The following is a 22,194-nucleotide window of genomic DNA, read 5'->3' on the forward strand; positions in this document are numbered from 1 at the left end:
TAAACCGCTTCATGGAATGAGTTGAAAATTGCTATGTAGATGGAGTAACCATCGTAGGAGTGCCTTTTGGTGGTTTGAAAGGAATCGAGATAAAGACCACGGAGATATGACACAAAACCCAACCTGTGTCACAATTACACGATCGATTTTTATCAATAAAAAAGTATTAGTTTTCACGCCTACTAGGCAAACCGCTTAGAGCAATGAGCTGAAAATCGGTGTATAGCTGGAATAATCTTCATAGAAAGGCCTTGCAGTAGTACAGAAGAATCGGATTACAAACCACTGAGTTATGATTCGAAAGCCAACTCCGTGTAGCAAATGCGAGATCGAGATACTCTAATAGAACAGTCACCCTAATAGAGCATTCGGCTAATTTATTTACTCCATTATAGAATTTTATTACATCACAAGTTATTCTGTAGGGAGTTCAGCTGCAAACAGTTAATCTTATAGACAGTTCAGCAGGAAGACAGTCACCATGAGGAGAGTTAAGCAAATATATCACTATAGAGATTCAGAACATTACAAGTCACACTGAAGAAAGTTCAGCTATAAACAAGTCATGCACTGTGTAGAGAATTCAGCTACAATTAAGTCACTCTCTAGAGAATTCAGTTACACAGAATTCAGCTACACACAAGTCACTGTGGAGAGAGTTCAGCTACAAACAAATTACCCTTTAGAGTGATCTGCTACAAACAAAACACTTTGCAGGGTGTTCAACTGCAACAAATCAACCTTTAGAGCGATCAGCAATGAACAAATCAACACAAATCTACCTGTAGAGAGATCAGCTAGAAACAAATCACCCTGTAGAGACATCAGCTAGAAACTAGACACAATGTAAGGAGTTCAGCTACAAGCAATCACCCTGTAGAGAGTTCAGCTAAAACAAATCAACCTGCAGAGAGATCAGCTACAAACAAAATTAATCACCTTATAGAGAGTTCAGCTACAAACAGATTACCTGTAGAGAGATCGGCTACAAACAAATCAACCTGCAGAGAGATCAGATACACACAAATCAACTTTTAGAGAGATCAGCTACAAACAAATCACCCTGTAGAGAGATCAGCTAGAAACTACACACAATGTAAGGAGTTCAGTACAAATAAACCACCCTGTAGAGAGTTCAGCTAAAACAAATCAACCTGCAGCGAGATCAGCTACAAATAAATCACCTTTTAGACAGTTCAGCTACAAATAAATTACCTCGTAGAGAGATCGGCTAAAAACAAATCAACCTGCAGAGAGATCAGCTACACACAATGCAACTTGTAGAGAGATCAGCTACAAACAAATCACCCTGTAGAGAGATCAGCTAGAAACTAGACACAATGTAAGGAGTTCAGCTACAAGCAAATCACCGTGTAGAGAGTTCAGCTACAAACAAACCAACCTGTAGAGCGATCAGCTAGAAACAAATCACTCTGAAGAGAGGTCAGCTACAAAAATCACCCTGTAGAGATATCAGCTAGAAACAAATCACCCTGAAGAGAGGTCAGCTACAAAAAATCACCTTGTAGAGAGATCAACTACAAACAAAACATTTTGCAGAGAGTTCAGCTACAAACAATTCAACCTTTAGAGCGATCAGCAACAAACAAATCAACCTGCAGAGAGATCATCTAGAAACAAATCAACCTGCAGAGTGATCAGCTACAAATAAATCAACCTGCAGTGAGATCACCCACAAAAACGCAATTGTACAGAGTTCAGTTACAAACAAATCACCCTGTAGAGAGATCAGGTAGAAGAATTCACCTTGTAGAGAGTTCAGCAACAAAGAAACCACCATGTAGAGAGTTCAGCTACAGAGAAATTACCCCGTAGAGAGTTCAGCTAGAAGAAGTCACCTTGTAAAGAGTTTAGCTACAAAGAAACCATCATGTACAGAGTTCAGCTACAAAGAAACCACCTGTACAGAATTCAACTACAAACAAATCACCCTGTATAGAGATCAGCTAGAAGAAGTTACTTTGTAGATAGTTCAGCTACAACAATTCACCCTGTAGAAAGATCAGCTAGAAGAAGTCACCTTGTAGAGTGTTCAGTTACAAAGAAACCATCATGTAGAGAGTTCGGCTACAAAGACACCACCATGTAGAGAGTTTAGCTGCAAACAAATCACCTGTAGAGAGTTCAGCTAGAAACAAAATACCCTGTAGAGAGATCAGCTAGAAGAGGCTACCTTGTAGAGAGTTCAGCTACAAAGAAACCATCCTGTATATAGTTCAGCTACATTTCAAGTCACCCAGTAGAGAGATCAGCTGCAAAAAAATATCCTGTGGGGAATAATGGGCATGTAATAAATATATGTATATAATTTGTATAATTACTAATAAAATCAAAAATAATTGAAGTACTAAAATTCTTCTTTAAGTTCTTTTCTTCTTCCTGTGTTAAAGAAAAAAACACATGGGTTAAAAAAGCCCCAAAGCCAGCCATAGGCCAGCTTTGCAGTATACAAATACAAAAAGAAGTGATATCTAATCAAAAACAGCCAAGCTGTAAAAAAAGGTGTGGCCCCCAAAAAAGCCATGGTGAAAAAAGATGTGAAATCCAAGGTGGCGGCCAAGAAATGGCTGTGATGGTAGGTTAATGGTTACATTTTAATAACGACAATTCAGGTGAATTTTGTGCCACTTGGTCTTGGCACCAAATTCACCTGAATTGTTGTTATTAAAATGTAACCATTAACGTACCATCACAGCCATTTCTTGGCCGCCACCTTGGATTTCACATCTTTTTTCACCATGGCCTTTTTGGGGGCCGCACCTTTTTTTACAGCTTGGCTGTTCTTGATTAGATATTTATTACATGCCCATTATTCCCCACAGGATATTTTTTTGCAGCTGATCTCTCTACTGGGTGACTTGAAATGTAGCTGAACTATATACAGGCTAGTTTCTTTGTAGCTGAACTCTCTACAAGGTAACCTCTTCTAGCTTGTCTCTCTACAGGGTATTTTGTTTCTAGCTGAACTCTCTACAGGTGATTTGTTTGCAGCTAAAACTCTCTACATGGTGGTGTCTTTTTAGCCGAACTCTCTACATGATGGTTTCTTTGTAGCTGAACTCTACTATAAGGTGACTTCGTCTAGCTGAACTCTCTACAGGGTAATTTTTTTGTAGCTGAACTCTCTGCAGGGTGATTTGTTTGCAGCTGAACTCTCTACATGATGGTTTCTTTGTAGCTGAACTCTCTACAAGGTGACTTCGTCCAGCTGATCTCTCTACGAGGTGATTTGTTTCTAGCTGAATTCTCTACAGGTGATTTGTTTGCAGCTAAACTCTCTACATGGTGGTTTCTTTGTAGCTGAACTCCCTACATGATGGTTTCTTTGTAGCTGAACTCTCTACAAGGTAACTTCTTCTCTACAGGGTGATTTGTTGTAGTTGAATTCTCTACAAGGTGGTTTGTATGAGACTGAACTCTCTACATGGTGGTTTCTTTGTAGCTGAACTCTCTACAGAGTGATTTGTTTGCAGCTGAACTCTCTACATGATGGTTTCTTTGTAACGGAACACTCTACAAGGTGACTTCTTCTAGCTGATCTTTCTACAGGGTGAATTGTTGTAGCTGAACTATCTACAAGGTAACTTCTTCTAGCTGATCTCTATACAGGGTAATTTGTTTGTAGTTGAATTCTGTACAGGTGGTTTCTTTGTAGCTGTACTCTGTACATGATGGTTTCTTTGTAGCTGAACTCTTTACAAGGTGACTTCTTCTAGCTGAACTCTCTACGGGGTAATGTCTTTGTAGCTGAACTCTCTATATGATGGTTTCTTTGTAACTGAACTCTCTACAAGGTAAGTTCTTCTAGCTGATCTTTCTACTGGGTGGTTTGTTTGCAGCTGAACTCTCTACATGGTGGTTTCTTTGTTGCTGAACTCTCTACAAGGTGAATTCTTCCACCTGATCTCTCTACAGGGTGATTTGTTTGTAACTTAACTCTGTACAATTGTGTTTTTGTGGGTGATCTCACTGCAGGTTGATTTGTTTGTAGCTGAACTCACTAAAGGGTGATTTTGCTTGTAGCTGAACTCCTTGCATTGTATCTAGTTTCTAGCTGATCTCTCTACAGGGTGATTTGTTTGTAGCTGATCGCTCTACAAGTTGATTTGTGTGTAGCTGATCTCTCTGCAGGTTGATTAATTTGCAACCGATCTCTCTACAAGGTAATTTGTTTGTAGATGAACTGTCTGTAAAGTGATTTATTTGTAGCTGATCTCTCTGCAGGTTGATTTGTTTTAGCTGAACTCTCTATAGGGTGATTTACTTGTAGCTGAACTCCTTACATTGTGTCTAGTTTCTAGCTGATCTCTCTACAGGGTGATTTGTTTGCAGCTGATCTCTCTACAAGTTGATTTGTGTGTAGCTGATCTTTCTACTGGTTGATTTGTTTGTAGCCGATCTCTCTACAGGGTAATTTGTTTGTAGCTGAACTCTGTACAAGGTGCTTTTTTGTAGGTGATCTCACTGCAGGTTGATTTGTTTGTAGCTGAACTCACTAAAGGGTGATTTGCTTGTAGCTGAACTCCTTACATTGTGTCTAGTTTCTAGCTGATCTCTCTACAGGGTGATTTGTTTGTAGCTGAACTCTCTATAAGGTGATTTGTTTGCAGCTGAACTCTCTACATGGTGGTTTCTTTGTTGCTGAACTCTCTACAGTGTGTTTTGCTTGTAGTTACTCTCTACAGGGTGATTTGTTTCTAGCTTATCTCTCTACAGGTTGATTTGTGTGTAACTGATCTCTCTACAAGCTGATTTGTTTGTAGCTGAATTCTCTGCAAAGTGTTTTGTTTGTAGCTGACCTCTCTTCAGGGTGATTTGTTTCTAGCTGATCTCTCTACAGGGTGATTTTTTTGTAGCTGACCTCTCTTCAGGGTGATTTGTTTCTAGCTGATATCTCTACAGGGTGATTTTTTGTAGCTCACCTCTCTTCAGGGTGATTTGTTTCTAGCTGATCGCTCTACAGGTTGGTTTGTTTGTAGCAGAACTCTCTACTTGGTGATTTGCTTGTAGCTGAACTCCTTACATTGTGTCTAGTTTCTAGCTGATCTCTCTACAGGGTGATTTGTTTGTAGCTGATCTCTCTACAAGTTGAATTGTGTGTAGCTGATCTCTCTGCAGGTTGATTTGTTTGTAGCCGATCTCTCTACGAGGTAATTTATTTGTAGCTGAACTGTCTAAAAGGTGATTTTTTTGTAGCTGATCTCTCTGCAGGTTGATTTGTTTTAGCTGAACTCTCTACAGGGTGATTTATTTGTAGCTGAACTCCTTACATTGTGTGTAGTTTCTAGCTGATCTCTCTACAGGGTGATTTGTTTGTAGTTGGTCTCTCTACAAGTTGATTTGTGTGTAGCTGATCTCTCTGCAGGTTGATTTGTTTGTAGCCGATCTCTCTATAGGGTAATTTGTTTGTAGCTGAACTCTCTATAAGGTGATTTGTTTGTAGTTGATCTCTCTGCAGGTTGATTTGTTTTAGCTGAACTCTCTACAGGCTGATTTGTTTGTAGCCGATCTCTCTACAGGGTAATTTGTTTGGAGCTGAACTCTCTACATGGTGGTTTCTTTGTTGCTGAACTCTCTACAGGGTGTTTTACCTGTAGCTGATCTCTCTACAGGGCAATTTGTTTGTAGCTAATCTCTCTACAGGGTGATTTTTTTGTAGCTGACCTCTCTTCAGGTTGATTTGTTTCTAGCTGATCTCTCTACAGGGTGATTTTTTGTAGCTGACCTCTCTTCAGGGTTTTTTTGTTTCTAGCTGATTGCTCTACAGGTTGATTTGTTTGTAGATGAACTCTCTACAGGGTAATTTACTTGTAGCTGAACTCCTTACTTTGTGTCTAGTTTGTAGCTGATCTCTCTACAGGGTGATTTGTTTGTAGCCAATCTCTCTACAGGTAATCTGTTTGTAGCTGAACTCTCTATAAGGTGATTTGTTTGTAGCTGATCTCTCTGCAGGTTGATTTGTTTTAGCTGAACTCTCTACAGGGTGATTGCTTGTAGCTGAACTCCTTACATTGTGTCTAGTTTCTAGCTGATGTCTCTACAGGGTGATTTTTTGTAGCTGAACTCTCTTCAGGGTGATTTGTTTCTAGCTGATCTCTCTACAGGTAGATTTGTGTTGATTTGTTCATTGCTGATCGCTCTAAAGGTTGATTTGTTGTAGCTGAACACTCTGCAAAGTGTTTTGTTTGTAGCTGATCACTCTAAAGGGTAATTTGTTTGTAGCTGAACTCTCTCCACAGTGACTTGTGCGTAGCTGAATTCTGTGTAACTGAATTCTCTAGAGACTGACTTAATTGTAGCTGAATTCTCTACAGGGTGCATGACTTGTTTATAGATGAACTTTCTTCAGTGTGACTTGTAATGTTCTGAATCTCTATAGTGATATATTTGCTTAACTCTCCACATGGTGACTGTCTTCTTGCTGAACTGTCTATAAGATTAACTGTTTGCAGCTGAACTCCCTACAGAATAACTTGTGATGTAATAAAATTCTATAATGGAGTAAATAAATTAGCCTAATGCTCTATTAGGGTGATTGTTCTATTAGAGTATCTCGATCTCGCATTTGCTACACGGAGTTGGCTTTCGAATCATAACTCAGTGGTTTGTAATCCGATTCTTCTGTACTACTGCAAGGACTTTCTATGAAGATTATTCCAGCTATACACCGATTTTCAGCTCATTGCTCTAAGCGGTTTGCCTAGTAGGCGTGAAAACTAATACTTTTTCATTCATAAAAATCGATCGCGTAATTGTGACACAGGTTGGGTTTTGTGTCATATCTCCGTGGTCTTTATCTCGATTCCTTTCAAACCACCAAAAGGCACTCCTACGATGTTTACTCCATCTACATAGCAATCTTCAATTCATTCCATGAAGTGGTTTACCCTGTAGGCGTGACAACAAATCGATCTTGTTTTACGCGAATAATCGGTCATAACTCCTGAACCATTCATCGGATTTGTACCAAATGTGATGCTAGGATTCGCCTTTGGACTCCCTTTCTGTGTGCCAAATTTCAAGGCGATCGGAGTACGCGTTTGCTTGTTATAGGAATTTTTGCAAGTGTGCGAAAAGACGAAGAAGAAAAAAAAAACGAAGAAAAAAACGAAACTTTGGCAACTCGTATCTCGGAAATGGCTGGAGCGATTTCCTTCAAATTTGTAATGTAGACTCCCTTGGCTGGCGGGCAACTGTGTAGCAAATTTGGTTCCAATCAGATAAGTGATCACCGAGATACAAAGGTGTGAAAATGACGATTTCGTCTTCCTGTCAATATACTCACGGTGTGGCGCGCCGGCTTCTTGGGCCGCACGACACACTACCGTGTGTCTTGATACATATATTTATTACAGAACTCTATACATAGAGGTTTCTTTGTAACTGAGCACTCTACAAAGTGACTTTTTCTAGCTGATCTCTCTCCAGGGTGAATTGTTTGTAGCTGAACTATCTACAAGGTAACTTCTTCCAGCTGATCTCTCTACAGGGTGATTTGTTTGTAGCTGAATTCTGTACAGGTGCTTTGTTTGTAGCTGACTCTCTATATGTGACCAGATTTTACAAAACCGAATCAAATCGCACATCAGGCAAAATCAAACTAACACCACCAGTGGATAGCTACACTATCGTAGTACAAGTTTTGACCCTCAGCACTACTCAAACTACACGATGCTGGTTTTAATAGACGTCTTTTCTGGGTGGTGTGGAGTGCCCAAATGGTGGTTTCAGGCCTTGTGAAGGACCTGGCTTGGCAAGAATCAGTGGTTTACTGGTGGACAGTCTTATAATGTTGGCCAGACGTGTTCTCTGTAGATTTTGCTACATATCAGCCACTAGGGAGCCAGCACAGCCCTGTAATCTCGTGTCTGGACACCAATCGTGGTCTGCCTCCATTTTGAGGCCTATCTTTTGCCCTCCCCGCCACCCCCCAGTCTCCACCCCTTTGTGAGCACTCGTGATACTACTTCGCTTGTCCAATTGCTCAGATTTTCTATCTTATTTGGCGGGAAACTGTACAAGCAGCTACAAGTACCAACCTGGACCTTGTGTGTACTAAGAAATCAATACCTGGGGGTAAATACACAGCAGCTGGGCTTATAAAAATACTGGATTCAAATCCAGATATACGTACAGTTAAATGTTTATGCTTTTATTGGTATTATACATAATGGTTATACACACCCTAAGTTTAAAATTCTTCACTTAGAGAAAAGCTGCTATTGTATTCCATTACACATGTATGCATAAAATTACACTTACCACATCTAACTTGTTGTACACAACCAATTGATTGTTTAGACACAATCAAAATATCCATCACATCACACAATCCTACTAGACTATCACTACTTCCATTATAACATAATTTTACTATAAGGAAAGTGACAATCTTCTCATTGATCAGTTGGGCTTCACATGATGATGATATCATAGTACCCAGTTGTTGATGATCATCATTTGATAATTGGGGTAACCTCTTCAACTTGACCAGTGTGGACTGGTAATCATTAGGTAAACAATTGCATAATAGAGAAAAGTGCTCATCTAGTATTGTCCATCCTGAAATAAATGGCAATCTTTAATAAATTTTGCAATTTATTACAGCCATGGCTGCGACTTTTTAATATACCACTTTGACACCTCAGATCAAAGGAAACCACAGGATTATATATCACATATTGCCCTAACCACAGGGCAATATCTAGATATTGCCCTGTGGTTAGGGTGATATCATGATATAGCCCTGACCACAACTGCCTTTGATGCTGAGGCAGCTATAAAGCACCAGTTCCCTTTGACCATTTATATAGAGATGCTTAAAGTTTTGCATTGTGGGTTTGAGTTGAGCATGTTGGTTTAGTTAAGGGCATTGTTGTGAAGCAAAAAGAATTGAGTGAGTCAGCATTGCATAGTTCAGTTACAAGACATCACTAAATAATCATTTTTGCAATGTGGGGATTGTTTTTCTACAGAGTACATTTCAACTACATGAAAAGATGCCACAAACATTCATAACCTATGTGTAAAAGTGTTTATATTAGCACCATGAGTTATTTTATTCATCCACAAAGTGGTTATTTGGTTTAAATGGTAACACTACAACCAGTGAAACCCACAATCATTTCTCTTTTGTGTCTACAATTTAAACCCACAATCAATGTTTGCAAACCTGTGTAAAAATGTAATGTGGTGAATGCAGGTTTGTCTTCCTTCACTTATTAGGTGAGTATACCAGAGTGGTATATAATAGACAAATCCCTTACAGGCCCTCGGGCTTGGGCATATATATCAGGCAAATCCCTCGTGGCCATGGTATAACTATTAAATATCACAACTATAGCTTAAAACTAATGGCCGCACCCTATTTTACAGATTAGCTGTTTTTGGAATAGATATCAATTCTTTAGGGAATGTATTTTTGCTTGCCTTCCTTCATTTTTACCTGGAATAAGCAAAATCCTGATAATGGGGACTATTAAAGCCATAACAAATTAATTTTTTAAAAGCAAAATTAAAAATGAAGTTTGAGGAAAATGCAAACGAGTTGGGGTTTTGCTCAGCAGGTCACATAAGTATGCTTGAAAATCACAGTTTCATTCTTCCAGCAATAATATGCTGGTATAGCATGCCCACTTCTTGGGCCACACAACATATATTACTATTCTACTGCAACATGTACATGTACATTAGAACATAGTTAGTGGGGAGCATAGAACATTAATTGTCTTTGTTAGAACATTGTTTTAACTCAAATACAACTATAGCTTAGGCTATAAAACAATTAGACAGTGGTATAGGTAGAGTTTACTTTGACGTGTGGAGGTGTCTTATTTACCATATAAAGAAACCTGATATCAGACGTCTTATTGGTAAGACACCTGAATCAATATGTAGGACACTTTTTTACAGCCACAATGAGATCCACAGTATATAACACGATTAGCCATTTTTGAACAATTAGTATAAAACACATCTATAAACACTAACAGAAGTAATGACATTGTGAACTAATTATAATGAAGAAATTGCACTAATTATGGTACTCCTGTTTCTGGGAATTAAACAACATGGTAGTGGGTTACTATGTAACTTGAAAAAGCCATTAATTCAGTTTTTTTGGTCTTCACCATAACATCACACCCTGCAGACCTAGATAGCTGGAACTGGCTATTTACATCTGTTGCCATTCTCATGTGTCTCTAAAGCCTCAAATACAAATATTGCCAACTTCACAAACCTCCATTACACTCTATAGCTCAAATCGTTTGCTTGCTCGGTGGTTATTTGAGAGTACATAGTTCTATATTGCTATGAACTATGTGATGCATGCTGGCATGCTTAGAGTTGTGTGTGATTTTATGTTATTCTGTGATAATTATTATAGATATGTTTATTATTACTCAGCATCAACTATTTCTGGTCTGATTGCTATCACAGCAAAATTTTATGAATGTACAGTAACACTCACCAAAAGAGTTAAGGAGAAAAGGCAATCCATTTTCTGGTTTCAGCAAATAAGATTGTCTTGTTGCCATCTCACCATCTAAATAATAAACAAAATAATGATCAAATGAATAAAAGAAACAGTTTTTAGTATACAGTAAGTCAGTAAGTATAGTATAAGCTACATATGCTTGGATGCTTTTATTAATGTGATAACTTAGCTGTTTTGATTGGCGTCAAATAGAATTGTCGTACTATTTCTATTACCTCCATAAAACACCTGCCAATTATATGATTGTCTCTTCATGCAACATGGATTCTATTCCCAGTGAGTGCCAAGCCTTAGGCCATGCAGTTTTCTCAGACGCTATTTATTTATTCATTATTATTATTTATGACGTAATTTTAACCATATTTCTTATTATTCTTAGTACTTGGTTGTATAATTATTATACACACTTTATAGAAATAATAATATTGTGATACTGTAATATATAGAGCAGTCACTTTCTCCAATACACTTTAAATGCAAATGGGTACAAACGACCCAGATTTTGGGTTGTTTTACCTGGAAAAAACATACTTCAAAGTCAACAATAGGCTGGTTATGAGCCTTATAAAGTACAAAAAGAAGTGAAATCTGCATGAAAACAGCCAAGCTGTAAAAAAATGGTGTGTCCTTAAAAAGCCTGGGTGAAAAAAGTTTTAAAATTAAATGTGGCGACCAAGAAATAGCTGCAATGATGTTAGTGCTAAATTTTTTAATGTGCATTGTTAAATTTATTAGCATTGACATCATTGCGGCCATTTCTTGGCTGCCACCTTGATTTCACAACTTTTTTCTTCACCCAGGCTTTTTAAGGCTGCACCATTTTTTTCACAGCTTGGCTGTTTTTGTGTGGTAGCCATATTACCCAGATGCCGTATAGTCTTTCAACATCTAACTAAGTGGTTGAACTAACCTTGTCATCATTGCATCTGTTGGTAAAATTAACTCACGTCACAAAATATTTGTTTACTTTTTTTGTTTGTTTACAATTAATGGGTCAGTAATCATTAGTAATAACATCATACAGTACGACAGTAGGGACCACCTAGGAGTAGGTGTAGCCCACAAAATAACATCACCCAAAAACCAGCCTCGATTTTCCTGATGACGATGAGGCAGTATTGGTTAGGTAAACCTAAGCCCAAAAAAGCTCTCAGATTGACCTGAAATGCTTTCAACAAGTTGCTACAGAATTAAAAAAAAAAATTTATGGAATTTTCTACTGACTGACTGATTGACTGAATAAATGACAGACTAACTGACTGATTCCTTCACACAAGCATAACTCGATAATGGCTACAGCTACAGGCTTGATTTTTTCACTGTTTGACGTTGCTTTCATAGCGCAGTATGTACAGTGTATTCTTCATGGAGATACCAGTATCCTCCTTTGTGTCCCAATCATCTTTGCAGACAGTAAAAAGTGCTGATTTGGCAGTAACACATGATGGCTTCCTTCATAATGCAAATCATCCATATTTTTCATACTGGTTATTTTGATTGCACAGGTGCTTTTCAAACAGTTCTTGATCTGTACTGCTGTGTAATGGGTTGAACATTACCGACAATGAAGTGTAATGGATACTTCACTTTTCAGACAATAATTGATATAACTGGGGTACACGGCACCATTTCTTCTTTCAGTATGCATGGATTGCTGAGGTCCTTTTCGAACAATTCTTGATCCAAAATGCTGTGTAATGGGTTGAACATAGCTGACAACGAAGCGTAATGGATACTTCACTGTTCAGATGATAACTGGGGCACACGGCACCATTTTAGATGCAGTACACATGGGTTCACAAGCCATAATAATTGTTTACAAAAAGATAGTTAACAAATAAGTACAAAAAAATTAGAATTTTCAATTACAGTAGTGACCATAGCACATTGATAAAAAAGTACTGAAACAAGCTGGAGTAGTACACGATATTAAACCACAGTAAGACAATAAGAAGCGTTATATCCCTACTGTGCATTTCCATTATGGTATCTCCAATTAAATGCTTAGCAAGAGCTGAAAATGGCATTGCAGTAGTGTAATGCTATAAAAAGTTATGAATGATGGAAGTTTGAAAAGATAGGCAAAAATCATGTGCCCACATGCCCTATTTTTGCAGGCTCAGTCACAAATAATGTTTGAGAAACTACATGGCCTAAGGCTTCACACTCTTACCTTGAGCACAGTAGGGATAAAACACTTTCTTATGGTTTTACTGTGATTTAATATCGTGCACTACTCCAGCTTGTTTCAGCACTTTTTATCAATGTGCTATGGTCCTTACTCTAGTTGAAAATTCCAAATTTTTCTGTCTACTTGTACGTTAATCTATCTATGATGTACATTCACTATAATTGTTAAATACTGTACTTAAACATACTGTACCTGATCTTATAGTTTTCAAAATTGTATATAAACCTATGTTCTCCATGTTCACTTTTAATTGTCGGATGTAACACAAATATTATAACAGCCAGTGTACTGTAAATTTAACCGTGTACATGTAGCTAGTCATCTAATCTTTATCACAGCTTCAAATGCCTACCATGGTTACAACCACCTTTAGATGGTCATTTTAACCTAAATTTCTGTAGTTTAAATTTACCCATGGAGGTCGAATTGATCTATTTGAATTTACTGTGTACTACAATCAAGAATTACTAATGTATTCTCACCACAATTTACTGTGTATTTCTTATATAAAAAATCTATACCATGCAGTACAATAGTACTGTATATTAGGAATCATGAAGTTTTGGATTGTTATGGCCAAAAATATCACCCGACAACCAGCTCACAATACCATCCTAGTGCCTTTGCAGTATTGGTTAGGCATATCCAAGCCCAATAGTGCTTTTAATACAACCCTAAGTGCTTAGAATAGATTGTTACAAATGGATTTTCTATTGACTATTGCCTGCCTGCCTACCTGATGCTTTCAGGCAAGCATAACTTAGTAATGACTATATACTCAGTAATAACTCAGTAATGACTAGGTACGCCATTTATTGCTGCTACATGTATTTCCCCATTATTAAAGATTTAACCATTATTTAACCATGCAGTTCAGTTTTCAAGATTGCTGCATTCATACAGTAGCATTGTTTAGCTAGCCAAGAGAATGAGGAAGAATGGATGAAGTTTACAACAAGTAAGAAGTTGATCCTTGGGTGGAACTGGTCACATTACAAAGGACGACCATGATTAATTATGCAACTACATTTAATGAGGATATAGTTGCCAAACTTGCTATGTGGAGTTAGCTAACTTACCTGTTGTGCAGAGGGTATCCAGCCCTGTAGAGTATAGAGATGTGAAAATAAGCCTAACTAGCTAAATTGTGGCAAGTATGTGCGAGGAATAATGGATAATGGTAATTACCCACCTTCCCGCACTCTATATTAGGAATGTTCTGATGAAAACATAAAATAACCAAATGGTGGCCTAAACTAAGATTGAGCAAGTATTAAGTTAATTAGAAATTTTTATAACATAATGAAGGTACTCATATGCAATACTGTTGTTACTATTTCTGTGGTAATCAGATATAATATAGTAAATGCATGCCACATGTTGTACATGTTGTATTTGTATGTGTTTTTGTTTTGTTTGGATAACACCTTGTACAGACTTGCCCTTTGTGCTGTATCCATCCTTTTTTAGTGAATTGATAATATAAATAAACATGTTGTAGTTGTACGTGATGATCATCAACAAGATCTTGAACTATTACATGGTGTCAGAAGTGGGATTATTTCATACGATGGCCTCAATCTGCAAGCCACCTGAATCACTTTGTTTAATGGAAACATTTCCCAGAACTGGAAAGAGTTTGAAGAGCAGCTGATATGGTTCCTGGAAGTTACAGAGAGCTCTGTTAAGTCTGACATGACCACGTTTGGCATTATGTTGTCACATGCTGGTATAGAGGCAAGAGAAGTTTATAAAGCACCTTAGTGGGAAGCAGATGGTGATGACAATAAATTTGATAGTCACTGCTTCATTTGGCAAGTACTGTTATCCTCACAAACTGATTCTGTACAAGTAATACACATTTTGGAATGTTAGACAAGAAGAAACAGCGCTTGATACATATCTCAATTGCATTAGGTTGAAGCTACAGTAAAAATGTGCGAATATGCTGCAAGGGTTTGCCATGCAGGACCTAGCTCAATACAAGTTTATAAGTTAGTTGTGTTTGGACTAATCAAAACCCGCACAAAGAAAAGACTCCTCTGCAAGGAACAGTTTGATTTGGTTACAGCGGTAGCAATTGCACACCAAGCAGAATCCTGGACAACAGATTGGATAAATGAGTCCCAATATTCACACTGGGATCAACGTCATTAAATGCAGTCATGATCAGGCCAAGCCTATCAGCAAATCCCAAGCAGCCATGGTATAAGTGATATATATACCACTTGGAGCACACTCACCTAATAGGTAAAAGAACTAACAAGAACTCACCCCTTTTGTTTTACAATAATGCATTTGAAAAATGTGCAATCTTCATAGGTAAGGTGTAACAAAATTAATTGTTTGTATGTTGGGATATCATGCAGTTTTTAAGAAGGCATACAGTTACAGCAAGACAGGATGACAATGATTATGACCATGTATGTATCAAGATATGGAGCTGTTATAACTCGATATACTGGTGATTGTATATATTGGATAACATATAGCTAGTAACCCTGTAGAGAGTTCAGCTACAAACAAATCACCTTGTAGAGATTTTGACTACAAACAAATCATCCTGTAAAAAGTTTAGCTACATACAAATCACCCTGTAGAGAGTTCAGCTAGAAACAAGTCACCCTGTGGAGATATCAGCTACAAGAAACCATCCTGTAGAGAGTTCAGCTACAAAAAAGTTACCATATAGAGAGATAAGCTAGAAACAAATCATCCTGTAGAGAGTTCATCTACATTTCAAGTCACCTAGTAGAGAGATCATCTGCAAACAGGTTATCATGTAGGAAATAATGGCATGTAATAAATAGATATAATTAATTTTATATACTTACTTATAAAATCAAAAATAGTTAAAATATTAAAAATTTGCTTTTTTAGCTCTTGATATTAAATCTTTATCTTCTTCCTGTGGTAAAGAAAAAAGATAGGTTAAAAAATTCCCAAAGCTGGCCTATTTGGGGTATACAAATACAAAAAGAAGTGATATCTAATCCAAAACAGCCAAGCTGTAAAAAAGAGTATGGCCCTCAAAAAACTATAGTGAAAAAAGATGTGAAATCCAAGGTGGCGGCCAAGAAATGGCTGTGATGGTAGTTAATGGCAAAAAATTTAATAATGACAATCCACGTGAATTTGGTGCGAAAATCAGGAGGTACCATTCACCTGAATTGTGGTTATTAAAATTTTTACCATTAGCCTACCATCACAGCCATTTCTTGGCCGCCACCTTGGATTTCACGTCCTTTTGGGGGGGGGGCGCAATCTTTTTTTGCAGATTAGCTGTTTTGGGTTAGATATTAATCACTCCACAGGTCAGTAGTGAGATACCTTCACTTTGCTCCATCGGATCTACACTAATGACAGAAGTTGCATAATTGGCCATCACTATGTTGTCTTGAAGTGAAAATTAGTTAACATTACAATAGGTTTATAGCTGCATAAACAGCAGTGTGTAGGTTTTAGCTCACAGACAGCACCTTGTAATGTTACCAACTACAAGGGCACATATTCATGGTCTGGGAGAAGCACCCATAGAGGCCTTCTACCCTTCCCCAAGGACATTTCAGTTGAAATCCGAACTCCTTTCAGAATATCCTGGCTATGCTCCTGATTGTATTTAAAAAAAATTTCCTATGGTGCATATACAACACTCAAAGTTTGCCACATATGCTATCAATTCAGTACCTATAACCTAAAGTTGTTTTCAAAATAGATGCACAAAAACACAAACCTTCTGCATTAGCTATCTTAAGCTGTTGTTACAGTTGTATTTGTTATTGTAGCTGTTTGCTGCTGCTGCTGCTGCTGCTGCTGCTGCTGCTGCTGCTGCTGCTGCTGCTGCTGCTGCTGCTGCTGCTGCTGCTGCTGCTGCTGCTGCTGCTGCTGCTGCTGCTGCTGCTGCTGCTGCTGCTGCTGCTGCTGCTGCTGCTGCTGCTGCTGCTGCTGCTGCTGCTGCTGCTGCTATTGCCTCTTAGCAACTCTTAATGCTTTCTTTTCTACCCTCCACTACTACAACTGACACTTGAATTTTCCCTGGGTATTTGGGCAGTACTACTTCCCATAGTACTGAACATGATTGGTCTTCACTAAGCAAAAGGTGCTTGATAAAAATCCCTTTTTCGCAGTTACCACTCAGGCATAGTCTACTGTCATGATATTTGTGCTTGTGGCAAAGGTGGTAGTTTATTTAGTCCAGTAGCAACAGCCTAAGCTATCTTTTTATGACACCACAAGGTTGCCCAAAATACGCTTCCTTTAAACATGAACACCACATACTAAATCTCAATAAGAGTATTCTCCACTTCTTGCTCCTGTAATTGTAATTCCTGTATATATATAAATGCATTCAAACCTCAATACATAAATATAAAATTACCTAAAAATAAAATTATTAGCTTTTTTATGAGTATAGTACTAGGATGGTAATGAGTGACGGTACTACTGTGCATGTGACTTGGGCACCCATTGATGTACCAGTACCTCCTGTAAATAGTCATTCCTCTTGCCTGTCCACTAGTGCTCTCCAGCTCTGGAAATTTATGGACTGGTAATAGCCATGGAAGGAAAGAGTGGCTAGTGATGTGCTGGACTAAAAGCTATGTTCAAGCTAGCATTTCCGTCCTTTTCTCCTCCCACTTATACCACTTTTACTATCAATTAAACAGTCAAATTTAGTTATATTAAAGAAAATAACTAACCAAAGTGGTTTTATTGATGAAACACAGTCCACGGTTGGTCCTCTCCAGTAGGTCAAGTGAGTTATATAACATTAGTAAAGTATAGTGACATGCAAAACAATAATAATACCAAAATTAGAGGTTCCTCTGGCTTTTAATGTGCACAACAATTATACATATTTCCTCCACAATGCCACTCTCATGTGGAGATATCAGTGCTGAGCCTCCAGAGCAAAAGTACCTGTGGTAAAACAGTTTTAAAATGTACATAATTAGAAAAGGTAAGTGGTTGGTCACCCAGCTCAGTATAGTGTAGGTGTACCACTTTCACACCTCAGATCAAAGGAAAGCCAGTGCAAATTTATCACATATCACACTGACTCAAAATGTTAACGAGATATATGCACTGCGTTAAGGCAGTGCGCATATCTCATTACACACTGCCTTAACGAGATATATGCACTGCCATTAGTGCATATATCTTGTTAACTTGAGACATTGCACACCTAATAGGAGTGCACACTATAATTATCCAGAAATCATCAGATTTCTTTGATGTTATATGTGACCTGGCCTGCGAAAACAGGCATGTGGGCACAAACTACACCCCATCACTCTACAGGTCATATCTCAGTATTGGAATAGTATATTTGCATTCTGTAACTTTCATCATGATGCCAGGTAAATGCTTACTAAGAGCTGAAAATTGTAATGCCATAGCATAATGGTACAAAAACGTATGAGTGATGAAAGTGTGAAAAAGTAGGCAAAAATCATGTGCCCACATGCCCTATTATCGCAGGCCTGGTCACATATTGTTATCCTCTTCTCTTATATAAGGAATCAAGCAAGCTGTGATTGAATTCTGCCAAACAACCTGTGATTGTGGAATTCAGTTTTAATACATTAACAGTAGTTTGTTTTTACTTTTGTAAATGTAGCAATTAAAGTAACATAATTAACACTAGTCTCTTAAAATTCCTATAATAGCAAAAATAAAATCAAACTACTGTTTGATGTATTAAAATTGAATCCCACAAACACAGTTTGTTTGGCAAAATTCAATCCCACAATCACAGCTTACTTTGTTCCCTATATAAGAGACGAGTATAGCAATTAAAGGTTTTGCCAATTAGATGGGTCTACATGCTAAAGTAGAACATATTAGTTATACCATAGGCGATTCTAAGGGGAGGCCAGGGGGGGGGCACTTTTAAAAAATCTTGGGGAAAAGTTGCTGTATAGATTGGCATTGTTATTTTTAGCATTTTTCATGTTTTTAGAACAAATGTTAGGCTGTTTTCAAGCCTTTAAATTGCAAAAATCCTGCAGCTTCTGGGGGTTGCACCCCCAGACCCCCCTGAAAATTCTACTTTATACTATAGCCAAACAACAATAGTTATGCTGTTCCCTACTTGGCACCCCCTGTAGGTCAGGTCTAGAATCACCACTGAGTTATACCACGGGCACTCGTGCTTTGCCTGTATAACTCACTCGTGCCCATAGTACCCAGTTCCAGTGTGTTAGGTTAAGTTAATCCAAAAGCTGCAGCACATGTTGCTGTCAGACCTTCAGTGCAGGCCACTGTAAAGCTTTTATAATAATAAATACTTAGGTTTAAAGGAAGAAAATCCATCCCTCCTGGAGGAGACTGAGTGTGGCGCTCGACTAGACATTGGGTGGCCTGCAGTTCGAATCCTGGGGTAGGAGGGATTTTTTCCTTTCTTTGACCCTTTTCTGTTTCACCTTATTGTTAGCTAGGTCATGTAATCTTTAAGTCTCCAGTTCCAGTGTGTTAGGTTAGGTTAATCCAAAGGCTGCATGTGTTAGGTTAGGTTAATCCAAAGGCTGCAGCCAGGGCCGCCCACGCGGGGGGGGGGGGGGGGGGGGGCAACTGGGGCATTTTGCCCCGGGCCCCAGCCTGAAAGGGGCCCCAGCCTGAAAGGGGCCCCAGGAAGCCCCACGAAGGGCCCCATGAATACCTGCTTACAAGATCGATATACTCCAATAGAGCAGTCACAGTATTCTTCAGAGGAGCAGTGTAGCAAGCTTATAGATAAGGAGATATGGTTGGTGATGGGTAGTTATTGTCATTGCCAGCAGGTTGTGACTTTTCTTTTTTTTTTTTTTTTGGTCTTCACCGTACAACTTGGGTCAAGGGCCCCACTTTAACTTTTTGCCCTGGGCCCCTTAATTTCTCTGGGCGGCCCTGGCTGCAGCACATGTTGCTGTCAGACCTTCAGTGCAGGCCACTGTAAAGCTTTAATAATAATAATAATAATAATAGTATAACTATTACATATACTCCACTGTGGTTTGAGGCACATGACACTAGGCCTGCAGTAATTATGCTCATGTTTCTTTGCATTATTCTATTCAGAATTTCCTGGAAAATGCTTGCATTATGCTCCAAAAAATATGTAGTATTCTCAAAATTATTCCAATAAGCTGAAATAGAAATGCAGAATTGACTGTATATATTCTATGGTTAATTTGCACATAAACAAGACAATTATTTCATTTTTTAATAGCGTAATATGTAATTGATTGCTTTATTCAAGTATATATAGGTGAATGTTCTATTAGAGTATCTCGATCTGGTGAGTGTTCTATTAGAGTATCTCGATCTGATGACTGTTCTATTAGAGTATATCGATCCTTCATTCATGAAATCTTTGCAGTGCTAGAACAATGATTTCTGGCATTATGCTGAAAATTATTCCAGCAAATCTACTGCACCCATACATGACACTAATGTGTGTCATGCAGGCTAATAGCCCACGGCAGGTATCAGTATACAAGTGGAACAAAAAATTAGGAATTTTCAATATGAGTAGGGATCAAAGTAATAAAAAGTACTGAAACAAGAGAGATTATCTACCACCTGAAGTCATGCTAGTACACACGTAATCGCTACTTCAGTTGCCAAGATTTAAGATATAATGGCACTGAAGTAGGGATACGTGTGTACTAGCATGACTTCAGGTGGTAGATAATCTCTCTTGTTTCAGTACTTTTTATTACTTTGATCCCTACTCATATTGAAAATTCCTAATTTTTTGTTCCACTTGTTTGTGTACTTTTTACAAACATTGCATGGATCTTATCTTTTATGTGCATGCAGTTTCTATTACACAGGACACTAAAGTTACTATTTCTTCAATGTCCATGGTTTGCTAGCTATGTTGTAGACAACATTACCTGTGTTTAGATTCTTTGCACAGTTTCTCAATATTAGAAAAGTAGTACTTGCTGGTTGAGGATCTAGTAACAGCACAGGATTTGGCAACATCCTTGCGGTAATGTTCTTTAGAACTCTCTGCAGAATCCACACGAGACTTTTCCAAGTCTTGATGGTATATAGTGTTCCCTTTTCTTTTTTGCAACTTCAGTGCGAGACTTTTCCAAGTCTTGATGGTAGTATTCCCTTTGCCTTTCCGCTGACTCAATGCGAGACTTTGCCAAATCTTTGTTAAATGATGTTTTGGTGGCTTCAGCTGATTTCTCACGCGACGCTGTTACATTTTTGTAGTACTCATTAGCATGACGCTGTGATCGGCATTCACTGCTGTACTTGTCCTTTCTCTCTGAGAGTATAGACTCTCTCTATGAGCTTCATAGTACGCCCTGTTATTTTCCTTCTTTCTACTCTTCCGCGCCGCTTCCTTCGAAGGCATTGCCGCACCCAATATTGCCTCAGAGAAACACACAAAGCAATAATAACCACAATACCCTTAGCTAACGCTATTTTGCTACGAATTATTTCTAATATCACTCAAATACTTGAGGTAGATACGTTGTTTACAGCAAAGAAATGCGTTTACAAACGCAAGCAATATTAATTTTGCCGGTTAACTTTGCCAGAAACAAAAGATATAAGTCGCTAAATATATTCACTTACACGTACAAAGCTTCCCGATTGTGAACAGCTCGCTCTTCCTGCTCAAAATCAACTTCGAACTTTCAACCACGTGTATTCGAATATTTTACCGCGAAGATTATGATTACTCTATTTAGCGAGCACTCTTATTGAAACGGACGGCGCCGTACATTGAAGCCATTTTGTGGAGTTATTAACACTACCTGTAGTGAATCCAGGACGATGGCGACATTAAAGAACGATGAAAGGTAAGACCCTAGCGCAAGGATTGTATTTCTATCGGTGTAGGAAAGGTTTAATCTATAGGCAAAGCGAGCCGTTTTCATGCAAGAAGTAGGACTGTAGCTGTTGCCATCTTCCCGCTAGGCCTGGCTGAAGGCATCAGTTAGGGAGTCAGTCACTAGAAAATTCGATCAGATAGAATTTTTTTTAAAATTCGTGGAAACTCATAGGATGCATTTCGTGCCGTTTTGAAGGTGAAATCGTGCTTCACTTTTGTAATACAATACTGCTGAATCGCCGAGATGGTTTTGCAAGTCTGCTTTTGGTGCGTAATTTTTTGGAGGGAAATCGTGAACCTTGACGATCCCTACCATTAAGTACTACCGTACTTAATGATACAATTGAGTACCGAAGACAGTAGGGGCGGATCCAGGAGCTGGCAAGGAGAGGGGCACAAACTGGCTAAGTTGTAGGTGGTTGGAGAGATTCAGATTCTCTAATTCACATTTTTGAAGCAATATAATATAATCACCTCTTCGTAGTGTCTTACAGTTGATTTTTGCCATTTTGGCCTTTTCGGATGGTTTTGAAGTCTCAAAAAGCTACATAAAAGGCTCTGAATATAAAGAAAACAGCAACACGATAATTTATTTAGAGGCGCTTAATACACACCATGGTGCTGGGGTGGCAATTTTACAATTAG

At 38.3% G+C, this 22,194-nt stretch overlaps 1 protein-coding gene across 3 annotated transcripts in view; it reads right to left on the reverse strand.

Moving 5' to 3' along the window:
• Positions 1-10,561, reverse strand: part of LOC136246656 (uncharacterized) — a 275,289-nt gene extending 264,728 nt beyond the window's left edge. For all 3 annotated transcript variants that reach the window (XM_066038190.1, XM_066038191.1, XM_066038189.1), the window contains exons 1-2: positions 10,493-10,561; positions 8,284-8,583 (exon numbers count right to left, since the gene is read on the reverse strand). In XM_066038190.1, coding sequence (XP_065894262.1) covers positions 8,284-8,583; positions 10,493-10,559 — 367 coding nt within the window. In that variant the 5' untranslated portion in view covers positions 10,560-10,561. The remainder of the gene's footprint in view (positions 1-8,283; positions 8,584-10,492) is intronic.
• Positions 10,562-22,194: the final 11,633 nt, after the last annotated feature.

This window comes from Dysidea avara, chromosome 2 (genome assembly GCF_963678975.1).
Source record: "Dysidea avara chromosome 2, odDysAvar1.4, whole genome shotgun sequence".
In the NCBI taxonomy this organism is placed as follows: Eukaryota; Metazoa; Porifera; class Demospongiae; order Dictyoceratida; family Dysideidae; genus Dysidea; species Dysidea avara.